Source organism: Lathamus discolor, chromosome 3, assembly GCF_037157495.1.
Source record: "Lathamus discolor isolate bLatDis1 chromosome 3, bLatDis1.hap1, whole genome shotgun sequence".
NCBI classification, from domain to species: Eukaryota; Metazoa; Chordata; class Aves; order Psittaciformes; family Psittacidae; genus Lathamus; species Lathamus discolor.
The window spans coordinates 85896434-85923815 of record NC_088886.1 but is presented as its reverse complement, the minus strand read 5'-3'; the positions used below and the strand labels follow the sequence as shown (position 1 = coordinate 85923815).

Sequence of the window (27382 nt, the reverse complement as noted above, 5' to 3'; positions counted from 1 at the left end):
ACTACTCTCATTTAGATGTTTCTGTTATGTGAGCCTGTTACTATTCTGACTGAACCAGAACAACAGGTAAATTGTAACAGACATTTCCTCTGACATCTGCCAATACATCACCAAAAGGAGAGGGGACAGGTTTAGCCCCAAACACCCCCAGAGGGAGGAATTGTTTATTAGCCAGTCAAGTTTAGAAGATGACCCTAATATAACAAAGGGGTTATACAAAATATAACAATATAGCAAACAGAGAAAAGAGCCGTGATTTTAGGGTAGGATGCCCCAGGAGACCTTGGCAGGGCGACTGGCTGCCAGAGGTCTGTGAGGGGTGAGACAGAAGCAATTTTATCACACAGATGGATGGCCCTCTCTGGGGATGAGCTCTCTGTCGAAGGCCCACAAGACACACTGGTCCTCCCTCTGGTTTTCTTGGGCTTTATTTTGTTTACAACCAGTGATGTAAAGCACTAAGAAAGACTACCTGGCACTCATTTTGTCAGGAACTGAAAGAGAGTCAACTGGATAATAAGGGAAAATTTTTCTTTAAAAAGTCAGTTTAATTTAAGCACAGATTGGTTTTATTCCTCATTTTCTCTTTTATCTTCTGTATAAAATTGTACCTATCAGGGTTACTGATGAATAAATGCTTTTCATTTTCCTTTACCTTGTCATTAACCATTAAAGGATAGTTACATGCCTTGTAGGGCATGATGGGGGATTATCTTTCAATGATTGAAAGCAATCAAGAAGTATGGCCCTCTGGTATGTACAAAAATATTGGTTGAATCCTGACAATCATAGAAGCTGCATTACAGGTGCTTATTCTAAGGTAAACTAAAAAAAAAACCCCGAACAATCAAACCAGCAAACCAAACCAAGCAGCAAGAATACACCACCAAACCCATCCACAAAACAACAAACCCAAACCAAACCAAACCCCAAACTTAAAAAAAAATTATATATGGCCCTTTATCCTTTTCTTTCCCCTCTCTCTCACACAGTGCTCAGTGGTCTTTGCCCAACATAAAATATAACTTATTAAGCACACAAAAGTATTTTCTGCTGGCTACAGTGTTGGAATAATCTTCAAGGATGTATGATCGCAGCAATAATTCAGTTATCTACTCTTCATCTTACAAAAGGGTGGGTAACTGCACCAATTAATAAAATGGAGGGAGACAATATATTACATCCTTAGAACTCTGCATCGCTACGGGGTGATAGGCACAGCCAGTGTCTGGGCAATAATCTACCAACTAATAACTAACTAGCAATAGCTGCCCTTCCTCAGCTCACATAATTCATCAGTATCAGCTCTGCTGAGTCACCCAAGGCTTTCCCATTTGACCACAACCATCCACATGGTGTGGAGATCCGGTTGCAGCCAGCCAGCCAAGTGTCAAAATAAACAGCTATTTTTCAGCCAGATAGGTGACAAGGAGCCACAGCAGGGAGTGCCAGCAGTGTGGGGTCACAACAGCCCTGATCTCCTTCCCAGTCTCCGAGGCACTTTGCATAAAAGAAACCAATCCAGATGCCCACCAACAAAAGCTTCTCAAACATGTATGAGGAGGTCTCAACACTGACTCCTCGTAGCCAAGTAAAGTGACACCAAGTTTTTCTCAAGCAGGAAAGGACAAACAAAGGTTGTGCTGGAGCTTTTGCAGAGGTGAAAGGGAAAGGTCACTACTCCTACTCTCTACCCCTTGAGAAGGCAAGATTCAGTGTGAACACATCATTATTGGTCCCCAGCAATGCTATATTATGCACACATCACTTTACAGTTCTGGCCATGCTTGCAGAAGTCAGAAGAGGATTTCTCACCATCACATTCAGCCTTCTAAGCCTATGCACGATCTTGAAAGTGAATTCTCTGCTTTTTAAGTAAACACAGGACAGCTTCCACACTATAAGAATGTTCCTCTCATTTTCTCTAGTCTCTTCCTCACTGCCCACTGTGACTTCCCTGTAGTGGTTCCTGCTGAGGAGGCCACCAAACCCACACTGATGTGCAGTACCAGCACCTGGTGCTGGAACAATAGTATTTTGCTGCTGTGCACCTATTACTGCAGCTCTTTATCATTTGAAAGATTTTTTCCACCTTCCCTGCCTAACAGCCTAATGTGTAATACATCATTTATAAATTAAAGTTAGTTATGATTTTCTGCTTTTGACAAAAACTTTTCTCTCAGATAATCTACATCCATTTTACTTTACTGTTATATTTTCAGAAATAACTAAAAACTTAAATCCTTACCTTAAACTTGTCAACCTCTGCCTTTGAACATGTTGCATGATAAGATAACACCTGCCCCAGAACAAAAGATAAAAACAAATGTTTGTAAGCTTGATAAGTAGAAATAATAGGGCTCTATACTGCAGTCTAATCAATGATGTTTAAAACAAACTTAATTAATATTTGTGCATGGTAATTCAATTCTGAACGTCAGCATATAATAACTAATTGCAGGTTATCAGGTATACATTTGGCATTTATGTTGCAGGGAATTTTATAGGGAATCATGGACAGTAAACAATTAAATATTATAAGCATTCCTACATTATTCTCCTGTTCCACAATAAAAAGAATTTAATGTAAAAATAATAGTAGATTTACAGACTTTAAATAATGCCTTTTTCTATACTGTAAAGCCTTATGCCTTTGCTAGTGACGCATCACTGCACGCAAATTAGCACCTCTATGTTATGCCCGACATGCTCTTCAGTACCATTCTGGAGATGAAAGCATCAAATAAAATGCACAAAGTACTGCACACCTCCTCTTATTAACTGTAAGTACGCTTACATTTACATGGAATACATAATATCCCTATGTGGCAATAATAACACTGAACAACACTCCATAAGGTGCAAGGGCCATCCTATGAACTGGACCCACCAAGGTCTGACTGTGTGTGGGGCATGAGCCTCTTGCCCTTGAGGGAGCTCACAGAGCCAGAGCACTCCTAGCAAGGACAGGTCCTCCTCACCACACAAACACCCTATCTATTTACATGCTAAAGCTTTGATATATATTTCTCATTTTGAAATTGTTTTCATCTGTGAATGTCTCTGTTACTCAGATAAATACCTAAACCTATCTCAAATGCCCTTGGCTTGCAATACCTTGTGGCAGTAAGTCCCAAGATATATTTACTCATATCAATTTTAGAGGTGTCATCTTTTATAGTAACAGGAAATCATTCCCACACTATGAAAGAATAAATAACAATAACAAACACCAATTCATGTTTTGTCCCATGTTTTACTTTCTGTAACTATACATCATGTCCTTCCTCTAATAGTATCTATTTTTCTGTGCAACAATATTGCAGCTTCTCTCAGAAATCTATAAGATTAGTTAAATTATGTTTTCTACTATGACAGATAACACTTTATACCAAAATTCTTGTGAAGCTTCTCCTTTACCTGCATTCATTACATCCCTCTAGATCTCTAGTCTTTCTTAATGTTGATTATTGTAATCTTTTAAGCATTCATGAATTTTGTCTCCTTAATATATAAAATACTATTCAGCTTGGCTTTGAGCCATCCTACTTCGTGCCTACATGGCATCCTACTTTCACCCTTTCCTCATCATTTATTTACATTTTGGTCTTCTATTTATTAGTCAACCTTCTGAGAATTCTCTATGAAAAAGAGTACCTCTATATCTGGATAAGAATCTTATTACGGTATATATGAAATTGATTTATGTTACATCCAATATGAATGTCATTTCAAATGCCACTCATTGCCATCCTACCTAAATACACAACTGCTATTATTCAATTACTGACAAATGGTTTCACAGTACTTCAGCATTAACCATTCTTTCGTTCAGTACTTTGCTCTATCTTCAATCACTTTACACAAACATTACCATAAGTTGTTGCTCATTTATAGAATTACTCTTCACTGAAGCACAGTGACCATTTATCAAACCTGTAATGTACATTCAAACTATATGAATCTTTTCTTGACCAATGAAACAAGCTGTATTTTAAGCAAGAAAAACATGTTTCATTGATTTTAGTAGTAAATAACAAACTGCTGTGTTAACTTCGATCACTATGTATCTGAGTGAGATATCTGGCATTGCCTATTTTTTTGCCAGGAGGAATATGCATTCTAAGGTGTCATATTGCACAAATATCTGGGGCAAAGGAGAACTTCTAGTATTTCATTACTATGGTATATAAAGAATAAGGAATCTTGCAGAAGTCCTAAAAAGGAAAGTTTTTAACATTTCTTCCTAAGTGAATACATATACATGGGTAATAAAAAAACACCAAGGATGTTTTCTAACACAAACAGTCCTATTGACTTTGAAAAGCCTTAACATGCCTATATGCTTTACAGGGTGGATCTCCAATACATAGATAACTATCTCCAACCCTAAAGCAAAATAAAACTATACAATTGTGGTATCTTCATAGCAATCCAGTTTGGTTTGATTTTTGTTTTAATAGTGAGAAATTCGTGTCTCAATCAGGCCAATGTTGGCTTTGTGGTTCTCATTGTAACGGAGGATATTGTATAAATTCAAAGGAGTTACAGTTAAAGGGTGCATGTCAGGGACAGCTAGATCATTTTCTTCTCATCACATACAAAATATAAAACAATACTGAAATCTTAGCAACATTATCCTTTCATCAGAGGAATCTTTTAAGATTAATCGGTTTTGCATAATGTGTTTTGAAAGACCTTAAATTTCATTCAAACCATTCTTAATTACTGTTTAAGCAGGAATAATGGAGATTTGTAAAGCTATCCTCAAAACTCCAAGCTTTGTTCTCACCAAGATTATTTTTAATATGATTATGCTTAAAGCCTACAGAATATAGTAGATAAGAATAGTGGTTTATTGTTGAATCAGCTTATAGAAGATCAAAAGTAATATTTCTTAAAAAACGTTCTGTATTTTAGTTTGTTCTATAGGAGCTGGCAGATTTCCATTCTTCATGCATGGTGGTGGGCAGCAGAAACAGGAAAAGAAATTCATACCAAAGGCAACAGGTATAAAAAAAGAGAAAGCTTTTCATCCATTTAGCTATTCTAGAAGTATTTTATGGAAAGACGTGATGTGTTGGAAAATGCCAGGACTTTGCACTATGTATTAGCCCTGGCCCACAGTAGAGCTCTTGCTGAGCATCCAGCAAGATGCTGTTTGGAATTTATTCTGGTCAGACATATATCCATATAAGGATTCAGTAGATCTTGCTTTTGATACTAAGAAACCCTATGACAATAATCGCTATTTTCAAATTTGTCCTTTCACAGAGTTATACTTTACAGCATTAGAAAAACAACACTAAGCTATCTAAAATACCAAATTCAAAGGACTTTTCAGATACAGATGGACAAAAAAAAAATACATGTAATGCTTGGATTCATTCCCATACTTACACCTATAAGAAACTAGCTTCTCTATCAGCACTGTCCCACCCTTCTAATGTAAAAAACATAGGCATCGAATGAAATATCCATGTTCAAAATTACTCAAGCTGTGCATGAGTTCCACAGCTAAGCATACTCTGAGAACATTTGTTCAGCATTACCTTAATAAGATAACACTCAGATGCAGAGAGGCATATATATAAAATTATGCTAACTACAATAAATTCAGAAGCAGTAGGTTCCTTTGCGTGTGATGCTTATGAGCAAAAAAAGGTTTCAATAAGATGTGTACATACGTCAAGAGCCACAGACTGTTTTGCCCAGGATTTCTTCACTTGGTCATACATAATTGTGTTGTTGATGCCCAGGCCACAAAAAATAACAAAAGCCTAAAATTAGAAAGAGAAAAATAAAAGAAATTCAATTATAATTCAATTATAATACAGACACAAAGATGAATGCTGGCTTAATCATGAAAAGGAATCATGTGGAAATACTAGGAATAATCATGGTTAGGTTATCTTGAAAATGCAGGTAAGTCACTGGCTTCAACAAGATCAGAAAGATCAGATGCAAGAAACTTGTTTTAATTAGGATGTAACCTTATTAAGTGAGGAGTTCTGAGAATTAATGTCAAACCACAAATGCAGACAGCATATTCTTCCCCCCCTTCCCTAGAGTAGCCTGAAGTAGCATTACCTAGAAATACCAAATTCTGCTGAAAAGTAGTAGGTTATTGCTACAAGATTGAATGCCTCTTACTTCAAACAGTCGCTGGTCAGCATCGTCAAAGGGTTTCCCGTCAAGCCTGTTCAACACTTGAGCTACCCCTTTAGAAAGAATGCATATGAATTATAATCTTCAATCATTAACTCACAATGCAGGATATTTTATTCATTGCTAACATTTAAAATATATCTTTCAAACTGAAAAGCAATACTGCAAATATTTATACTCAAAATCAATAAACAGATGTAAATACATCAAAGTCTGATTGTTTTGATACCAGGACTCAGTTTATTAAACTGTTATTCTTTACTGTCCAAGTATAATATTTCAAATCCCGAAGTTACAACGCTTTTCACAAAATGTTGAAGTTCTCTTTGGGAAAGAACCTGAGCATGTTGCTAACAGCAATTATGTAAGCTGTCCTAGCAATTTTGAGTTTCTAATATAATTTGCTGAATCAATACTTTCATTCCTAAAACCTTAGTTGGTTTAGCATCACCTGTGTATTGAAGTCCTTTTTTACCTCATACCTGGTCCATAAATTTACTGAACCAATGAAAAAAAATTCCTTAAAACTTAGCGTTCAAAGCTCTTGTCTCTAGCTGAACTAAAATTTCTCTAGCTGAACTAAAATCAAGTTCCACATTTCTATTTCATTTAGTTATAATATGCCCTTAGAAAAATACTGTAAGATCTATCAGCAGTCAAGGGTTCAGGTTTTTTCTACTTTTTTAAGGTAATACGCACTTCACAGCAAACAATGAGTCATACTCAAAAGACTCAATTCCTACATCATCTTTGCTGTATAAGCTCAGAGATCCCGATCCTGCATGGCACTGAGTGCCTTCAGCAATGCACTACTGATATCAGCTCTTGCTGACAACCACAGTACGCAGGGATGTAAGTCTTGCTCTGCCAGTTTGAATTGCTATTGCTCTGACTTGAATCCTGCTGTGGAAAGTTAACTGTAGAATCTGGCACTGTTGTTTACAAATGGTGATCCTTCTTGTGCCAAAAGCAGGTAATAGTGTAGGGAAAATTGCAGGTGTATCACAGCTGGGAAGCATCATATCAAACAAGCAATAAAACTCTGTCATGTCCTGATCCAGCACACACCACTGCCACAGGCAGCTCTGAGCTGCCACACTCTCTGGTGGCACTTCTCTGACTGACATTTATCTTTAAAGAGCGAAATGTCCACTTTACCTGACTGTAGAAACAGTTGTCTGAGTTGTGTACAAAAAAAGGAAGACCCCAGAGAAATACCAAAGCATATAAGAAAGTTTTCCATTAATATTGTTAGAACTTCTGGTTTCATCTTATTAGTCTTCAAGTTTCAATACAATATATAACTGAGCAATGACACAGGGAGAAAGCTTAATAAGTCCATAGAGTATCCGAATCAAAACATCCCTTCCTGGATACTTAGTATGCATGCTAGGTACTGTAACTTCATAACAATATTCGGGGGGGGAAAGAGAAGAAGAAGAAAAAGGAACATAGAAGTAAAAGGACGAAATTAAATTTACATCTGCACAAAAAATGATGTTCGGTGAGGAATGTCTTACCAATTATTTGGTGGCTGCTGTTCCATATAGGAACACACAGAACAGACCGTATATGAAAGCCAGAAATCTGGTCAGCCTGAAACACAGAAACAAGAGCTCCTATTAGGGTAGGTATCATCTGAAGCCTTTTACATTCTAGTAGTAGAAAAGTCAAGGAGTGAGCTTACATTTACAAATGTCCTTCCAATATGGATCAGCTTTCACCCAGAAAAAGATTCTGCTGAAACCTCATTCACAGTTAGATTAACCAAGAGACATAAGGATTATTCTAAAAATTGCCAAAGAAAATACAAACATTGCCATATTTGCCATAGAAATCTTACACTATTTGAATTTGATTTGGAATTAAAGACAAACTACAGTTGAGGCAATGTCCAGTCAATTTCTGGATTACTCACAGTGGTGTACTGCAACAATCTCCATGGAACAACTGAGCCTTAGAAATACTCTTTCCAATCGTTAAAATGAAATTGGATTTAGCTATAAGAGGCAGTTTACAAGAAACACGCACTTTCAGAAGAAAAGCAAGAGTAAGGAGTGAATTGTACAGAAGTGCAAGCTAGGCAAGGATGGTGTCAAACCAAAGATTTGATATTTTCTGTGTAAGTTTGATTGATCCTGTAGTTCTGAAAAGTAATTTCTGCCTCATTTGTTGTTTTCTATCTAATATGGTATAAAACTTAGAAATTTATTTTAAGTGCCACAGATTCTTTTCCACAGTTAATAAGCTTTATTCTTTAGGGTCATTGCTGCAAATTTTGAAGAAAATATTATATCTTTTTCAGAAGAGCTTAGAGAGTGGGATGAGCCCATTCATAGGAAACTAGGATATGTTCTCTTACTAAAATTGTCAGTGCTACAGGCAATCTGTAATGGAAGAAAAGTCCTAGACCAGCAATAATTCATATACTGGAGGCAAGATAGGATCACTGTCACCTCCCAGCTAGCAAAAGACATAACTTGGGTTTTAACTGGAGTGCTGCTTATTTGTACATACTCAGAACTCATCACTGAAATCAGCACAGTGCCACCTAAAATCCATGGGTGTGAGAGAAAAACTGCCTAAGATTTACATCTTCAAATATGAACTCAATGAAAATACTTTGGCATTAATTTATTGGTGAGTGAGTTGAAAACTGATCATCAACATTTGAAAACGACAATTATTGGGAAAAAAAAAAGACTTTGTAATAGAAGCAGAGAACAAAAGAAAACAGTATCTGTTAATAACCACAAATATAATTCGATATAAGTCACAGGGGTTAATATGTTTCTCTTACTACACTTGGATGTAGAAATAATTGTCACAACTGAATCTGAGAATTAAATTTTCATAGGAACCCACCAACAGAAAAGAATTACTCCCCTTTGTATTAAGTGCTTTCTTTTTTCTCTTTATAAATTGGGCAGTGCCTCTAACTCAGAAAGGACTGTGAAGCAAATAAGAGATAGCTGAATTAATTAGGATATGATACATTACAAATACAACTGCAAACATATCAGGAACAGACATGTTTTACTTTAGCATATCTCTTTGGCAAGAAATAGACCCCAGGCATTAATTGTATTTTTTGAAATTCTAAGCAAATTAGTAGCAACACAGTTTTCTTGTACACCTTTACAGAAGGCCTCTAATTTTCTTGTTTTGACAAATTCTGCTGGTTTTAGAGATAAACCCTTTAATGACATATGGAACGAAAGTGGACCCAAGCAAACTCTCAACATGAAACACTTCCAAGCACACTTTTTGAGTAATATGGTTTAGCGAACATGCTGACCAAGGCTGTCCACTGATTAATGTGCTGCCCAACTGCTGGCCAAGTCCCCCGTAGTAATACTATTTCACTGGATGGAATTCAGTGAAGATGTTGCCCTTCCATATGCCTCTAACATTCATTTAGGTGTTAAGTATACATATATGTTTTTAACTGTACCTACATCTTCCTAAGGCTGGAATGAAAACCTTAGGATACAAACACAACTCTTATTAGGAGTGGTATGCATCTTGGAGAAATAACTAATCCAGACTGCATATTTTATTTGTGCAAGTTAAAAGGTTAGTTGGCCAAGTTAAATCACAAACATTTGTCTCTCTAGATACCGGTTCTGTTTACTCTCTGTATGCATACAGTTCCAGTCACCCCAACAGCTAATAATGATGGTGCTGCTTGTGCTGAAGATCAACAGTTGAATTTTCAGCAATAAAAATCAGTTTGCCTGACTATCAAACCATTTGTTAGAGGAAGGTATCATCTATAAATAGGGAAAGAAGTGAATCCTGAACAGATTAAGTAACTTCATAAAGTCATACATGAGTTCAGTGACCTGTGTTTACTCTATATAGCCATGTCAACACCGGCAGGCCAGGAGGACATACTGGACAGAACAAAAATAATTCAAAATAAATATTCACATTTTACAGGCATTTGGAGATAACAATAAAATGGTGTTATATTAGTTGCAATGCTAAAAAATATGATGTGTATTTGGATTTCTAAAAATCTCTTACTTCAGCATCAAAGCGAGGATCCTGATAGGCATCACTGATGTTCACAGGGAGACCTGTGGATGCTACGAGTTCAGCAATGCTATTATTTATTAGCCAGTCAGAATAAGATGACGATTTCTCCACGCTGTCCTTGAAACTATTAAAAGGCACGGCAAGGGAAGACAAGAATACAGTCAGTGCTGCAGGCATATTCACAGGAAGAACAGAACCATTCACAGTTATTAATGGTTAACAAACGTTATCTGTGGAGCAATAACTTAGTATTTATTGAAATGGTACATCAAAAAATCTCTACATAATTCTTTATGTTTAAAATATCATTGGCCTCACAAATAAAGTAAATACAATCTTTAATAAGGAAATGCATTTACATATGAATCAAAGAGTGGGATTACATTCCAAGCTTCTGTGGGATACAGGCCTGCTCACAAAAAGCAACCAGTTCTAAATAATATTTTCCATAGTGCTACCTGAAAGTATATAATCTTGGGATTTTATTTTTTCAAATTAGTCTAATAATTTGTGGTACTTTCAATTCACACTTCCAATAGCTATTCTGTCAAGGGAAATGCTATTTTTTTAAATCATGGTCTGAAATGCCAGACCTGAATGGTTGAAGAAGGGATCATAAAATAAGTCTTAAAAATCAATAATGCAAGTGTGCTGCAGCAGGTGGATCCAAGTAGATATACAATACATGAAGTTTTTCTTTCTTTTTTTTCCCTGGCTGAGCTACTGACACATCTACTGAGGGGCTAGACAGATGTCAGTAAATGAGCATAAGACTCTAGAATTATGGGCTCCACTCACCACACTCTGCACCACTGCTTCTGCAGGAAACCACACAGGCATTAAAGTCCTCACCTTAAGCCTCATCCAATCATCAGGACAATTCTCACCGACTTACTGCAGACAGGTTTTTGACATTGTCTAGGTGTAGCTATTCATGCATGAATAAACGAATGCATGTTGTCTTAGTTTCAAGAAGAAAACTGATCAATTTTCGGTGTTGCTTAGAAAAAAAGTGAGTCTGAGCAGACATGAAGAAGACTAGAATAGCTTGAAGCTTCAAAGTAATGCCCATGAATGAAAGAAGGATGCACAGTAAAATGCTTGAAAGACTCAATCAAAGTGAAAGGATTGATTTTTACTGGCTGCATTGATTTTCTGGAGACTAATTCAACTAAGTTGCTCATTTGAAAGAAAACTCAATATTCTTAAAAAGACTATAAATAAATACACTAATAATGATTTACACAAATAAATCTAAGTGTTAGCAACTTTCATTTGTGCTAAACATTTTGAGTGACTGCAATACATCTTATGTGTATACTTTGACAGGAACCTTTACATAAATATAATGTTTTCTGAGCTAAGTAAAAAATTCAATTTTATAATTTAAAATTTCTCATGAGATCAATACTTGAGAAATAAAAAATAAGGATCTAATTTCAAATGCGTAGCTCCCAGTTCATACTTTAAAAATCTGGCAGATATTATTATTATATAAGACAATTTAAATTGGAACTGCATTATGGGTGCCAAGCATTTTAAGCAGCAAATAAATTCAAGTAAAAGAAAGAAGACATCATTAAGGAAGAAGTTTTAAAAGTATGTTCTACTATGTTGTCTCCATTCCTAACAAGGGCTTTACAACTACACTCTGGAAAAGAGGCACTCAGCTTTCACTAGGAATAAAAATCAATGATTAATTCTGATGCAAATCACAGCCAGCTGGTGCTCTCTCCATCCTCAGCAGCTCAGAACACACCAAAGCTACTCTAAAAATCAAAAGCAACAATTTTCTCCAAGCTGTGGAAAGCTATGAATCCTGCTGGACTGACGCAGGCAGCTGCATGTCACCATCTCCCACACCCTAGCAGAAGCAACACATGCCATGCAGGAGAGCAAACTCTGCTGCTCAAGAGCAGTGCTGCAGGGTCCTTTATGCAGCTGCTTGCCTTGCTATCTCCCCCAGAGTATCCCTGGCACAGATGGCAGAAAGTACAGTAGGGAACTGGTACAGCCAAAGTCATGGGTACCTTCAATCCTCTCTAAGCAGTGACATGAACCTTTCCACCTCTTAGGACTAGAAAAGCACAAAGGTGCCTTACAAAGCATAAAAACACTGCAGGAAATGCGGCAATACTGAGCACACATCATCCCAGAGTCTGGTGGTGAAACAGTAGTAGCAGAGATTTCAACACTTTCTCTGTCCTAAGCCAACTAACACAGATATTTTCTCCCACACAACCCACATTCTGGCTCATGACCATGACTAGTGCTACCCAGGTCAGAGAGCTGTAATCTCAGCTACATCATCTGCCAAGATGACTTCTGTGCAGGAAAGACATAGCCCACAGCACCCTCCCTTGAGCTCATGTTCATCTAGAATACATCAGAACTGAACTCTCAAGGCTTCTAACGTTTGTATAATCTTTTTTAAAAGGGAAAGAAAATTTAGGAGACTTGGCAAACCTCTACTTCAAGAACTAAATGACTGGCAAAAACAAGAGCATTAGTGTGCCATAATGGATAATAAACAAACTCGATCATGGTGTGTGCTGGAAAATTGCAAATTGAACAGATAAATGCCAGTGTGGTTTTGCAAGGCATTTCTTTACAACCAACAGCAAAGAAAAAAAAATCTGAGTATTCATTATATTATTTAGGGACTAAACAGCTGAGCTGCTATTAGCCAGATGGAGGAAGGGCAGAAGAAAAGCCTATTTCTTCTAAAACTGTGTAAGAAAATATTTTGGGACATTAAAAGTTACATTGTCCTTGCAGCTTCTTTCTCTTTCAGATAAAACTTGTAACTAGAACTGTTCTCAGCCTATAGTCGCTTTGAATTTCAACTAAAATTCAAAGAAATAATATTTATCTTCACTGGTGTAATGCTGAAAAAATTCAGCTTGCGATTTTTTTCCACATGAAATGTCTCATGACTTTACATCATTTGTGGCTGTAGAATGTAGAATGAAAAGGGCAAAACTCACTAGAAAAATGCTCAAATGTCAAGGGCTCGCGGCATTGTTCTGTATCCTAAATAACCTTTATTTTCCCACTACAGTGCAAATAACTCAAGCTGTGCCTGTGCTAGATCCAAATGTGACATCATATCTGTCAGTCTAACCTTGGTCTTTGTAAAACCCACTTCATTCTCGACTGGATGAAAAATGAAAGAAAAAGCAATAAATATGTTAAGATGCACAGAAATATACCTTTATAAACCTTATGAAGACTAGCTACCAGGTTACATGTGTTTATTCATGTCTCAGAATGAAGTTACAATAATCTTGACTACATGCAGAGCAGGCTACTACAAATTGCTTTTTGGTAACATGATAATATAACTATGGTAACAAGAAATGAGCCAGCTTGGTTATCTTGACACCACTCTACATTGTTTTGACTAATCTGGCTACAGATCAAGTTTCAGAAAAACAGGAACAACCACCACATCCCTTGATTCATACTCCCGTCCCTGAACAAAAGGAATGTATTTTCACTCATTTAATTGACCTAGGAAAGACCAACTGCTACTCTGAAGCTCTTTGTCAAAAGCGGCAACTTGTTATTCCCAAATGAATCGACATATTATTTATTCATATTTAAACTTTCCTAATTTTTATAATTTGTTTTCCTTTTCCATTTTTTTCACGATTCCTCTCAATTAATGCATAGGGCAGAGAAGAGATCTAGATTCTACCCATCTTTCTGTATGGCCCTGAACACTTCTGTCAGCTTGCCCATCTTAAAAATCATGCTGTCCATTTGTGTAGTTCTGCAAGATCAACCCATGAAAAGCATTAAGAATTATGACCTGTCATAATCTAGAGTATAATGTGCACATTAACCTTAATGAAGTAGTAGCTTCTAATTATTCTGGACATGGAGAAATACAGCACAAAAGAAGACAAATTACCCCAAATATTTTTAGAAGGTGTTTAAAGGGCTCAAATATGGCAAAGCACAAAATTATCTTCAAGTTTGCTAAACTATAGATAGCAAGTTGAACAGAAGGCCAGGTTATTCATTATGGCAGCCTTTTGAAACAGAAAATTCTAATTCAGAATCAGTATTGATTTGCATAAAACATGTATGCTAATCACTGAGTCTGGGCCCCAAAAGAAGGGAGGAACCTTCTTACAGTAGCACTGAATGTTCATCCACTTGTCTAGTATGTTGGACATTTTATGTGAACTGTTACCAGTTGTATTATCTTGTAGGAATTAATACAGCAACCCCACATAAACAAAAAGTTCTTTCTATTACTACTTAGTATTAGGCCTTTATCGATGTTTAAATATGGATATTACTAAGCAAAACATCTACTTCTATTTTGACTGGGGTCCCAAACAAGATTTAGTCAGAACACCGTAATTTCTGGGAAATACCCATTTCCTGATTTTTTTAGGCTTTCCAATTTGAGAGCAAAAGCAGAAATAAAATTTTACTTTAAACCTTTCAACACAACTGTAATGAGGCATTTCGTAAGAGATCAACAATCTAAAATAATTTTCCAATTTTTACTTCAGTATTAACTGTGCAAATCACAGTTAATATGTCCTCCATGAGTTCAACAATTAAAAAAAAAAAAATCATTGGTAACTTGCTGGTTTCCTCTTTGAGGCCCTGATACAATGTTAGCACACTTATATATACTCACATATATATAAAAATATAGGCATGCATATTTATTCAAGCAAGTCTCTATCTGAAGCAAACAGGAGTCTTGTTTGAGTAAAAACTGTGAGCACTCCTTCTTCAGTCAAACCTATCCAAAGTTCCATAAGAAAATAAAACTATGATCAAGCAGATTTAAAACTATGTGAAAAATAAAGCAATCCATTACCATACTAACCTGTTGTCAGTATCAGCATTGCATTTTGGAGATAACAACTCAAAGGATTTTGTAAATTTCACCACCTGTCACAAAAAAAGTAACTTTAAATTGTTATTAAGATGAATAAATATGTAAGAAAACAGTAATGCAAAGTTCCTATATTTAAACTGTATTTTTAGCCAGTGGTCTTAGAATAAAAACTCAGTCTGTATTCTCCCAATGGAGAATTCATGTTCAAAATACACACTGTGCGCAGTGCGCTAACAGTATCTAATCAAGTAGCGTATCTTTAGGTTCCTTCATGAAACCATTTTCTGCAACAGTATACGCTTCTCTTTAAAGGGCTTTGGAACATGAATTATGAAGCTTTGCTCAACCTTTACTTTCTTTAATATAGGAAAATAAACAGAAACACTCACTTGATCTACTAATTGCAACCGATTTTCCTTGAACTTATGTGCCAATAGAACATAAGTGAAACATTTTAAGATAGGCTAATGTGACACAGAACACATATCATGGTTTTGGATGCTAGTGTGGGTCCACTTTTTTACACTTTGGTTCTGTATTGCAAAAGCTTTTCATGTGATGTTAAAATTACAATATTTTAGACATGGCTTAACATTGAGTTACTCTATGGAGATCTATTTTGATATATAAGTTAACCCTCCAAAATTCAGGGAAATCAGGAACATAACTGGTTTTCCAATTGTAAAAAATGACTGAGTGGGTGGCAAAATGCCATTCTCCTATTCCAAATCAACCTAAGATTTATGACTGTTTAGAAAAAGTTCAGGCTTATCTGAATACCTTGGCTATCCACATTTCAGAATTCGGTCTAGAGGAATGAGAACTCACTGCCTGTGGTTTCGTAAAAAAAACCCTCAGTGCTCAAAGGCAGCAACAGTACCAAGAGCAGAAAAATGAAGTGAACAATGCCACCCGCAGCCTGCTACTAACACAATGTACTTTTCTGTGAAAAATCAAAATAATTTTATACTGGCAAACATAGTGGCGTTTTGTAAGAATGTAGAACTGCATATTGCAATTATAAAATGGGGAGGAGGGGGTGTAGGTCTAGAAAGAGAATATAAACTAGAAACATTACATTTCTCTAACACAGAACATATAAATAAAATACTACCCTTGATCTTGTTTTCATGAAAGCTAATGTAATTTAGGGTATACTCCACTGAAAGTACTTAATTTCTATTAGTTAAATGAAATAAGAATCATGTCTTTCCTCCAGAAATGAAAATGTTGTTTGTTTTTTTTTTCTATCATGCACACAAACTTATGATCCTGCCTCTGCTAATCATTTAGACTTGTCACAGCCCAGCAACAAATAATCAATTACAGAGTCAGTGAATCCAAAGATACTTGAATAGAAAAAAGAATTATATTACAAGAAATATTTTTATCCTTCAACAACTTTTCAAATCAGTAGAAAGGAGGATAGTTCATGTTGAATTGCCTGAAAACACTGAAGGGAACTACCAATATAAAGGCAGTCACTTCTTTTACTACTAATAATGATACTCAAAAAGCATTTATAAAGAGGCTCTTGTGCCATACAAATGGCAGTATTACAAATTCCCAGTGAAAACCCATGTCAAAACAATGTGTGAAGCACAGCTTTTCATATATCCTACATACATCTGTTCAACATAACAGAGGTCTTCAATAATAGCACTTTTCCTTGGTTAAGTGGTCAGAGCAATTGCAAGAAAACCCCACCATACTTCAGTAATGCCAAAGGTTGTGCCTACTGGGGTTAAACCCAAACAGTGCTGCTGATAAAGATTCAACCTGTACCTGCAAGAATGATGTGCTAGAAGAATACTTGACATTACTCTACATATGGAACAGCTTTACCACTTAGAAGCAGCTGATCCACCATTCATTGTGCCTTGCTGCACAGTGTGTAGCCATACTTACTGGTGATTCAATATCTTCCAGTAGCAATACTGAGCACCGTTCACACTTCAGAAGAGTCTGGGCCCGATGCATGATTTTCTTGACAATTTTCTCTAAGTCAGTCTGTTCTTCAAAGAGGTCATTCACTACTTCTAGTAAAGCCTGCATACAAGGACAGAAAAATCTTGTATTGGCCGTAGACTTAATAATACATGGAACATTGCAAAGGAAGTATAATCCCTGGGATTGAATTTAATATGAGCCACCAGAAACTTTATTCAAATAAAATTCTTCATTAATATGGCAACAGAATTAGGGTGGGGTTATCTCAAGAAAGAAGGAAGTGTTTCTTAGCCACAACTAAGTATAATCTAACTCCTAGCAAATGATGGGAATCTTTCAAACTATTTCACTGTAGTAAAAAAATTAATCAATGGCTGTAATCCAACTCTCCAAGTACACAGTATAGATTGAGTTACTTGATTGTCTATGTTGAATTTGCTGATGAATTTAAACTCCATTTTATTAATTTATGGTCCATTTTGCATGCTCAAAGCTGGAAAGAAAGACATCAATACTTCCATATTCCAATAGCACTGTGATCCAGTCTTTACCACTAACAACATGTCTGTAAAATACAATGTTTTAAAACAAAGGGCTTCCCCTCTCATTTAATCTACTTTAAAAGTAACAGGCCATGTTCTTTCTTACTATGGGTCCAGAGAAGTGTGCTTTATCCTTTATTCTGGTTTAAGAGGCCAACACTAAAGAACATCCATATAGGTAAGTATATAAACATTAGTGGTCTTATCTCTCCTAACACAGTGGTTATCAACAAAATGTGGGTCACAATCACTGGAAGTTGCCACCACTGGTATCCAGTTTGGAAGGGAAGGCAAATATGAGCTTGTCCATAGCATGTTACCTGCCAACTAATTTTATCAAAGCTAAAGACCACCAGTAGGTGAGAAATGCAATAAAGTACAGGTCACCATGCAGTGGTCAAACATGAAGATATTTGTTATGTCTCACATGGCTGAAGCAGCAACAAGAAACAAAGAACCTTTATTTCTAATCCAATTTCTTGATGTGTCCAACCACCAGAATTGACCATTTTTGAATGAATAATGAGAATACCCCTAATTCTATGGCCACTCTGAAGATTAAACACTGACTCCTCAAAAAGTCTGTCATTGTTCCCTGCAGGCTGGCAATCTGCAGCAAATTTTAAATCTCTATGTAGTCAAACAAGTATTTTGTTTGAACATCAAAGAAAAATGTCTTCAGGAGAAAATCTTTTCACCCAGCTTCTCCTCCGCATATCCATCCCAAAACATAGCGGTCTGTAGTCAGACCTAGAAGGAAGACAAGCTCAGATACTCCATAACCCTTAAGTATACACATCATTAGAAAGGGCTATTGTTAGTTTTCAAAGTAGTGGAAAGCATTAGTTTCCATACATGGAAAGCACCAATATCCTGACTGTATAAATATCACTGCTCAATGTACAGACCCACCCTGCTGTAGTTTCCCCTGCTTACTGAACCAACAGTAGGTCCAACACTACTGGTGGTATTTCTACTGAAGCTTTGCAGCTGTGATCCATGATAACAAAAATATCATTTCCTGTCATTGCAGGAAAAGTGATTAAAAAAACAAGGGGGCAAAAAGCCAACAACTATAAAAAAATTCCTCAAAATTACAATTTTATTTCTACAAAAAAAAAAAAAAAAGACTTTTCTGAGAAGTAAATGACATGTGAGCTCAGCATTATTTTCACTTCTTTGAAGCCTCCTATCCCAATTCATGCGTGGCATCAGCAATCATGAGTAATGTGAGTAATGTACCTAAGCAGACACACACTGTCAAAACCCTTCACATACAGGGTTTTTTCTTGCTTACTTTTATAAAGATACATTCATGTTATTTGCACATGAATTGAATACTACAAATTCAGGATGGCAAAGGTTTGATATTTCTGGAATTCTATGGGAGTCTGAATCTCTGCCAAAGCAGTGCTCTCTCCTGCACTGTCTGTATCACAAATGCAATTGTTTCATCACTATAAAGCATGGATCTGACATCAGGAAACAGCAGCCACAACGATGAGCGTATTTCCCTCCTACGCTCTATGTTTGCTACCTCAGTGAAGACAGTGATCTGTTGAAAATCCTTTTTCTTTTAAATAAAACATAGTTAAATTGTCTGCTTAGCAAACACCCAATGCATAGCTGGAATCTGAAGGAACAAAAGACAGGTGTTTGATACTGATCCAATATACATTTTTTACTTACCCTGCTTCTGTCATATTCCTTCCTTGAAGCTGCAAATAGCTGGGCATTGGATATGGCAATCCCACAGAATGGGAGATACATCTGCATTACCTGGTATCAAAAGAAACTCCCAGTCATTAAAAAAAATTGAAATTAGACACTCATGTTACTAGCAAAGAGACCTAAACAGAGGGCACATGTCCCAGGAGGGTCTTGGCTTGCTCACTCTTCAGCAGACCACTAAACACAAAACAAATATTATCATGGACAAGGCACATAAAATGGGTGGAACAGAGATCAAAGAAGTAGGAGAGACCAAATGCATTTGAGTTCATAGGTCCAAGCAGTGAGGGTCCTCTGTAAGTTGCTGGGGAAGCTGCAGATTCTCAAGTCTACAAAATGTCTGCTGAAGATACTACAGGTTCCCTAGAAAAAATATTATCTTTTTCTGGGCTGCTTTTTTGTTCTAAGCTCAACAAGAAAGCTTGAGTCACATTCCTGATGATTTCTAGAAGATGTAGATTTTGGAGAATGCCAGCACAGTGGAACACAGCACACTGATCCAAAACTATTAGCCAGAAAGCCGATTTTCTTCCAAATAAAGGGGAAGGGGAGAGGTGGGAGGTTAATGAACACGCTTGAGAAACACCCCTGATTCATCACTGTACATTAAGAAAGATTGGAGAAGAGTGACTGGGAAACTATTTTGAGGTGCACAAGATGACTTTAGGCTGGCTATGTGAAATGAATAAATTAGGTTAGTCAAATACCTGTAGGACTGGCACTTTCACAAAGATGACAACGGATCAAAGTCCAATAATATTAGCATCTTTAAGCCACATAGTCATAACAAGACTGTAACATACTGCCACTGCTGAGTGGTAGCTTAAGTCTGAGACACGAAAGTAAATTTTATAGGTGCTGAATAGCCTTAACATTTGCAAAGCCAGTGAGAGTGGGACACTCTGCTGTTTACAGAGCCAAAAGAGAGCTTACAGCAGCTAACCTTTCTCTCTGGTCTGTCAAGTGGGAGATCCAGGGTAAGCAATCCTTTCTGTGACAAGTTTTGGCATCAAGAAGGTGGCATTTGTCTTTGAAATTCCATTTAATTAGAAAATCACTGCTAACCCAGGGAAGCAGGCTATTGAGAATGTTGGGGGGGGGGGGGGGGAAGGGAAGAAAACTGTAATCGTCCAGGAGAACCAGCAACTGCTGTTGTACTTTATCATCCTTAATACCCCATTGGCTATATGTCTACTTAGCCTGTGTTTGAGTAATGATGAGTTTCAAAAAGGATCTTCAGATCCTGAATTTTCTGCCTTCTCAGGTGCCTTGCTTTCATAATAACTGCAGAATTTAAGGGAGCACACAAATACACCCATACTGCTAGTTTGCAAACACTTTCATCCTTTTCCCATCAAGGTTCTCTCTGAATGAATGTGACATCCTTTAGACTCTATGAACACTCTTGGAAAGGCAATAATTAAACTAGCAAACTATTACACTTGATCTGCAGGAAAGAGCAGACGTGAAAAATAAAGACAGACTATTAACAAAGCACTAAGAGGGGTTCCTTTTTTAAACGGTAAGATCTGAGAAAATTTTGCATATTTCAGTTTAGATAATATAGATAGGTTTTCGTTTCATTTTTTCTTGCAATAGTACTAAATACAACTAAGAGATGCAGAGCAGAAAAACTTTAACCTAAGAAAAATCTGACCTTTAATACACTTATGAATATTATAGTGAGACTAGATACACTTCTACTAAATAAAAATAATCAAATACTAGTATTTATTGCCCCTACATTGGAACCTCTATTCCCAAAAGTAACATTACCCTGTGGCGATGGAAAGCATACAAGAAGTTTATGAACCTTCAGCCGCCACAAAAACAGCAAATAAATAGCAAAGATGTCTTTTTTAGCAAGAAAAAAATACAACATTGCAATATTGAAAAATATTGCTCTCTGCAACCCAAGACTGATTCCAAGGCACTGACTTTATATAGAGATTAACATCCATAAAACACTTGTTTATGAAATGTCAAGAGTTTGGAAAGCTGCTGACTTACATGATTCTTTTCACCCCTCAACTAATTGTGTAAGATGCCACGCAACCATGAAGAAAAGACCAAGTTAAGATAGAACAAATTAATAAATTTCTACAGCTATGAATAAATAAATAAACTAAAAACCAACTGTCAGGTAGAAAGGAACCACCCTGTCACAACAGATAAATCAGTTATCCCTGTTTGCCTAAGAATAATTGACAAAACAAAAGCCTACTGTCATTCCTCTTTTGTACTCTCTGAATGGTGTGACTTCTGCCTAAACTACTTTCAGCAAATTATAGTGCAGTACCAAATAAATAAAGAATGGACACATTTCTGGTGATAAATGAATCTTAAATAAGATTTTTTTAGCCAAAATTGAAGAATGGAGTAGAAAGCAATTATTAAATTCTGAATTCAAATTACAAATTTAAATCAGTAGGACTTAAGACTGCTTCACAAGCACCTCCAACATCTTGATGCTATGGCTGTTGAAACTCTACACAAATATAGAGGAACATAATATTAAACACTTGCTTAAGCCACATCACATACTGTGAGGAGCTGTTATTTTGGATTATTTTTAGGGATTTTTCCCTTAAAAAAAAAAAAAAAGAAAAAAAAAAAAAGTTGAGAAAATGGCACATACCACTATGTTGTGCTTTAAGCCCAAGCCAGCAACTCAGAATCATGCAGCTGCTTGCTTCCTACCTCCCTTCTTCTCTCTGGTCCCAGCAGGATGGGGAGGAGAATCAAAAGAATGTAAACCCCATGGGTTAACGTAAGAGCAGTCCAATAACTAAAGTATAATATAAAACGGCTGCTACTACTACCAATAATAATGATAACGGAAATAACAAGGGGAGAGAACATAAAACTAAAAAATGAAGGGGGAAAAACAACCCAACAATAAACACAAGTAGTGAACAATACAACTGCTCACCTCCTGCTGACTGATGGCCAACCCAACCTAAGCAGTTATCTGGGCCTTCTGGGTAACTCCCCCCAGTTTATATACTGGACATGACATGCTGTAATATGGAATACCCTTTTCGCTGCTTTGGGTCGGGTGTCCTGTCTCTGCTTCCTCCCAGCTTCTCATGCCCCTCCTCACTGGAAGAACATGAGAGACTGGAAAGTCCTTGATCAGAGTAAGCATTACTTAGCAACAACTAAAAACATCAGTGTATTATCAGCAGTGTCCTCAGACTAAAGCCAAAACACAGCACTGCACCAGCTATTGAGAAGGAGAAAAGTAACCATTACAACTGAATCAAGGACACACTATAAGCTAGATATATCCTTTTTTCCTGCTTTTAAGTGGTTGGTATATAATTATTAATCCTCTGGTGCTCCAAGGTAAAAAGCATATAAGCATATTGCATCACTGAACCATAACACACTGTAATTCCATTTCCATTCCTTCCGATTACTACTATTTGTCCTTAAATAAAAGGATGTAACTTATAATGACTATAAATCACAGTCCATATTTTACTACTTTCATTCTCCAGCATGGGTATGCTTCAATAATATAATACTGACTTTTGGTAACAGCAAATAAATTGCACAGAATACTAAATTGTATTGTGAGGACAAAGTATTGAAAGGTTGGTCAAAGACACATTATTAAGTAGCACATAACAGGAAATGACACAGATAAATGACATGGTTGTGTTAACTTGCCTTGCTGAGACAAGATCTTGTTAGAAGGAGCAATTTTCTTTATCCCTGTCTGCTGCTCTTCCTGTAGCACTGAACAGGCCAGTACAGCTTGCCTCTATCAGCCAATGTTTGTACAGGTTTTACCAAGCAGTTTTTTTAAACACTGAAGCCAACCTGATGCCGGGACTTGAAAAGGAATTACTGACACCTGATCCAAAGGTTGAGTATATGACATGCTTCCATTACACTAATGCACAAATATTGGTGTGAAACTAATGAAAAAACACTAACATACCCTTCTGAAAGACATAAAATCATTTTCCTTTGCTATACTGAAGTCCAATTAAATTTTCTTTCAGATATACTCCATTTTGAAACAATGGAGTATATCTGAAGGAAAATTTCCTTCCACATCTATTTTGAACTAATTACACGAAAAGAGCACACGGATTTATTAAACAAAGCAATTTCCTAAGAAAATAAATACAATATAAAACCATCAAAAATATAGCTTTAACAGATATACTTCATTTATTTATTTTGGCAAATAAGATTAGCTGAATTGATTCATCACAGTACTTTGCAGCATATTAATGAACAAATCAGTAAATATGTAAGAGAGTATTTTATAAAAATTACGTTAAATTTGAATAATAAGCTAATCTAATGAACCTGCCAAGATGTTGGCAGAGACTTCTATTTTTTTCATACCAGCTAAAAGGCACCAGATACAACAACTGCAGGTTAACAAGATTATATTGTGAATTACTTGAGCATTCAGGTTTCAGGTAACCTGACACAGTTTCTCACATCTAGCTCTCCAAGAAGTACCACATCCTTGGGTAGCAACTCCACTCACCTCACAGATTCACAGTAGCATACAAGAGCTAAAAAGCTGTGCTCACTTATGAACGGTTCAGTATTTTATCAGAGCAGGAAACCTTCTATGAAGACAATGAAGTAACAGGCACTGGTTCAATATCTCAACCTTCTCATTTGAAAATTATATTCTTTTGTTATAGGGTTATTTTATGTTAGGAGCATTAAAATACAACCACCGAGGGAATGAACAGGATAAGAACTAGAGGCTTTAACATTCAATTATGCAACCACATAAATTTTCAGCTAGGTCCTCCGGAAGATGACATATCCTTTCTGCAAAACTACAGTAAGATGAAATAACCACTCTGACCATAATTACTTTTTCCTTCCCACAGAAGGATATAGCCACATTGCTTTAGCATCTCCACACATGTCCAGACTTGTATGCCCAAAGTTAGACCTTTAAATCCACAGTAAGAACTGCAGCAGTAGTCTGATATCTGGAAGTACAAAGGATTTCTAAATTCTGCATTACTAACTGCTAAGACAAGCAAGCTGGAACCTGTGCTTGTTTCACTGGGTTTTTTTATGGCATCAGTTCTGAGATCCAGATGAAACTGTCGCGGTTTAAGCCCAGCCAGTAACAGAGCCACCGAGCTGCTTGCTCACTCCCCCACTTCTCCCCACTCCCAGTGGGATGGGGAGGAGAACTGAAAGAATGCAGACCCCATCGGTTGAGATAACAGTCCAATAACTAAAGTATAATACAAAACTATTACTACTACCAATAATAATGTTAAGAGAAATAAAAATGGGAAAGAATATAAAACTAAAAGGAGACAGGGAAAAAACCCAACAATAAACACAAGTGATGTACGACACAATTGCTCACCACAATACAATTGCTCGCCACCCGCCGACCCATACCCAGCCTGACACAAGCAGCGATCTGGGACTTCTGGGTAACTTCCCCCAGTTTATATACTGGGCACGACGTGCTGTGGTACAGAATACCCCTTTGACTACTTTGGGTCGGGTGTCCTGTCTCTGCTTCCTCCCAGCTTCTCATGCACCTCCTCACTGGCAGAAAATGAGAGACTGGAAAGTCCTTGATCAGAGAAAGCATTACTTAGCAACAACTTAGAACATCAGTGTGTTATCAGCAGTGTCCTCAGACTAAAGCCAAAACACAGCACTGCACCATCTACTAAGAAAAATTAACTGTTACAGCTGAACCAAGGCCAGAAGTGCACCAGTTCTCCCTCAGAATTTCAGAGCACAGTTTTCCATATGCTTCCTCTTCACAATCTGAATTCCATAGGCTAGAGGTTCCATACCTACTGGCATAGTCATCTGGGCATATCAGCATTTGGACACCTACTCTACCAGCATCACAATGTCTTGAGGTGTAACACTTATTTTCCTTTCGTCCGGCTTTTCATAGATGCTGAGGCATACTCAGAATACATGAGTTAGTAAGATGTTTATCAGTGTTCCTCTGAACTGCTAAACATAAGTTAAGGGTTTCTCTCATGATCTGGGCTTGGCTGTCACAATAACTTCATAGTGATATAGATTTTTTTACTGTCAGAAAGAGGCAGGAGACCACCCCTGGTCAAACTGTTTCTAATAACACCTTTCCCTGCATCGCACAGACTGGGGATGATGGTCCTTGCAGAACCTAAAACTCCATCCCTTGCTACCCAAGAAAAGGCCCTGCAGGCTCATACTTTAAAACTTCAAAACAACACTGTTTTCTAGAACTGGGTGTCTCACAGGAAATAAGTTTTGGAATCTTCTCTTCACAAGAAGGTATAAAAAGCCTTAATATGTAAATAGCTTCCCATATAAATATATAAACAGTTTCCCAGCTGCAGTGTTGTTTTACCCTCACACATAGCACAAACTCCATATCAACCACAGAAGAGTATGAAATATTACTTTCCTTACTCCATTTAGGAATATAGGTGTTAATAACTGCAGGTCGCAACATGTGTTTTGGCAGACCTGCAATGCAGAAAGTTATTAGCTAATTGTGAAAAACAGCCAGTGCTGCAATGGCAGCATGCTGCAGGGGTAAGGTGCAGCTTCACGCTTGCTGGCTGGAAAGAAGCCCTGAGTACAGCTTCAGCTAAATGCAATGACATTCACCCTGCCTCCCCCACATGTGGTTTCTCCTGCACTAAGCATCCTCAGAGAGCACCCAATACCATAACTATCAGCTAGATATAGTCAGACTCATGACTTCTGCATGGTACAAGCATCTCCCCGCCTGTGGTCACAAACAAGAACAAGCTGATGTCTGGTGGAAGAAGCAGCCTCTCAGTGTGTACCCAATCTGGCACAAACTCCAGGTTAAGCTCTCTGCAAATTCTTGTCTGGTTCAACTGTTTTCTTTAGTGTCCACAGGAGCTCTTTACACTGCTTCCTTGGTAAGTAAGCCTGTGGGGAAAGTGAGCTAAGTAGAGGCTTCCTAGAAAGACAAAAAAAGTCCTTTTAAAGTAAATGTTTTGCTACAGTTTTAACTTACAAATGTTTTGTGGACACAGTAAAAATCAAGTCAGGGAAGCCAGCTGCCCTTTGAAACACTTCCTAAAGTTTTAAAAACAGGTTCAGGTAATGAAATATTTTACTGAATTCTGAAAACCACAGACCAAAATCAATTGCAAAATGTTTAAGCACAAGCATTCACCCAGACTCCATTACTTTCTGCCATCTGCGCAGAGTCTAGCTATCCGTGCCTCTGGTAAAATCTGATCGACACCTAGGCTTGCAGTTCTCAGAAATATTTTCCAAAATTATTTTTCCATCCCAAGGATGGACAGAACAATTGCTTGCTAGAGACACCGCATGAATTATGGGCATACAAATAAGGCACATAGCACCCGCCTGCATCAGTGAAGCTGCAGAGGCTCACAGGGCAATTTTCTATCGCTTCTGACATTTTGTTTGAGGTTCTTTTTAGTTTCATTTGCATGTGATTATTATTTATGCAGTACCATAAAAATGCCTTAATGCTCACAAACAAAGAGCAGCATCTCTGTCCTATAAAGCTCACTAACTGGAAGCTTTTGGTGGCTGTAAACAGCCTGAAAAAGACCATGAGAGAATTTCTTCAGCACTGTGAATATGTGCTTGCCTGCCTCATATAATTACTGGCACACATTCAAACCAGATAACTGCGTCACCAGACAGATTACAACACTCATCTCCTGTAAGAGCACACTGATTATAGTTTGAAAACCTGAATCTTATGTAGGTCGCTGTCCTCACAAGCCATGGGACTGGGAGACTGTCTCATGCAGGACCAAGGGGCAGGAGTGTAGCTCAAATAGGTTCAGCCTCAGCCTCTGACCATTTTTTAGGTCTCCATCACTGCCCTTCTTTTGCTACAGCACAAACCCCATCTTCTCTTTTTTTCTACTACACACCTAAGATCTTTAAACAGGGAAAACATATGAGCATGTTGACTTCTGTTTACTTTAATGCACTTGTAAAACTATTTCTACAGCCAGAACTATACACATCTACTACTCCTATTTCATTTTTCTGGCAGAAATTTGGAGGTTCCTTGCCCCGGTCACTTTACAGCTAAACATTATTCATG

At 37.1% G+C, this 27382-nt stretch overlaps 1 protein-coding gene across 11 annotated transcripts in view; it reads right to left on the bottom strand.

Annotated features, from left to right (window-relative positions):
* The window catches only part of PDE11A (phosphodiesterase 11A), a 142823-nt gene that overhangs the window by 59700 nt on the left and 55741 nt on the right, over nt 1-27382 (bottom strand). For 5 of the 11 annotated variants that reach the window (XM_065670266.1, XM_065670256.1, XM_065670257.1 and 2 more), the window contains 8 exons: nt 19258-19347; nt 16985-17125; nt 15065-15129; nt 10198-10333; nt 7689-7764; nt 6154-6221; nt 5688-5780; nt 2249-2299 (listed from right to left, as the gene is read on the bottom strand). In XM_065670266.1, coding sequence (XP_065526338.1) covers nt 2249-2299; nt 5688-5780; nt 6154-6221; nt 7689-7764; nt 10198-10333; nt 15065-15129; nt 16985-17125; nt 19258-19347 — 720 coding nt within the window. Of the gene's footprint in view, nt 1-2248; nt 2300-5687; nt 5781-6153; nt 6222-7688; nt 7765-10197; nt 10334-15064; nt 15130-16984; nt 17126-19257; nt 19348-21937; nt 22016-22231; nt 22297-22335; nt 22355-24667; nt 24840-26108; nt 26129-27382 lie in introns of those variants that run through there. The other 6 variants (XM_065670263.1, XM_065670259.1, XM_065670264.1 and 3 more) reach the window with 6 other exon arrangements.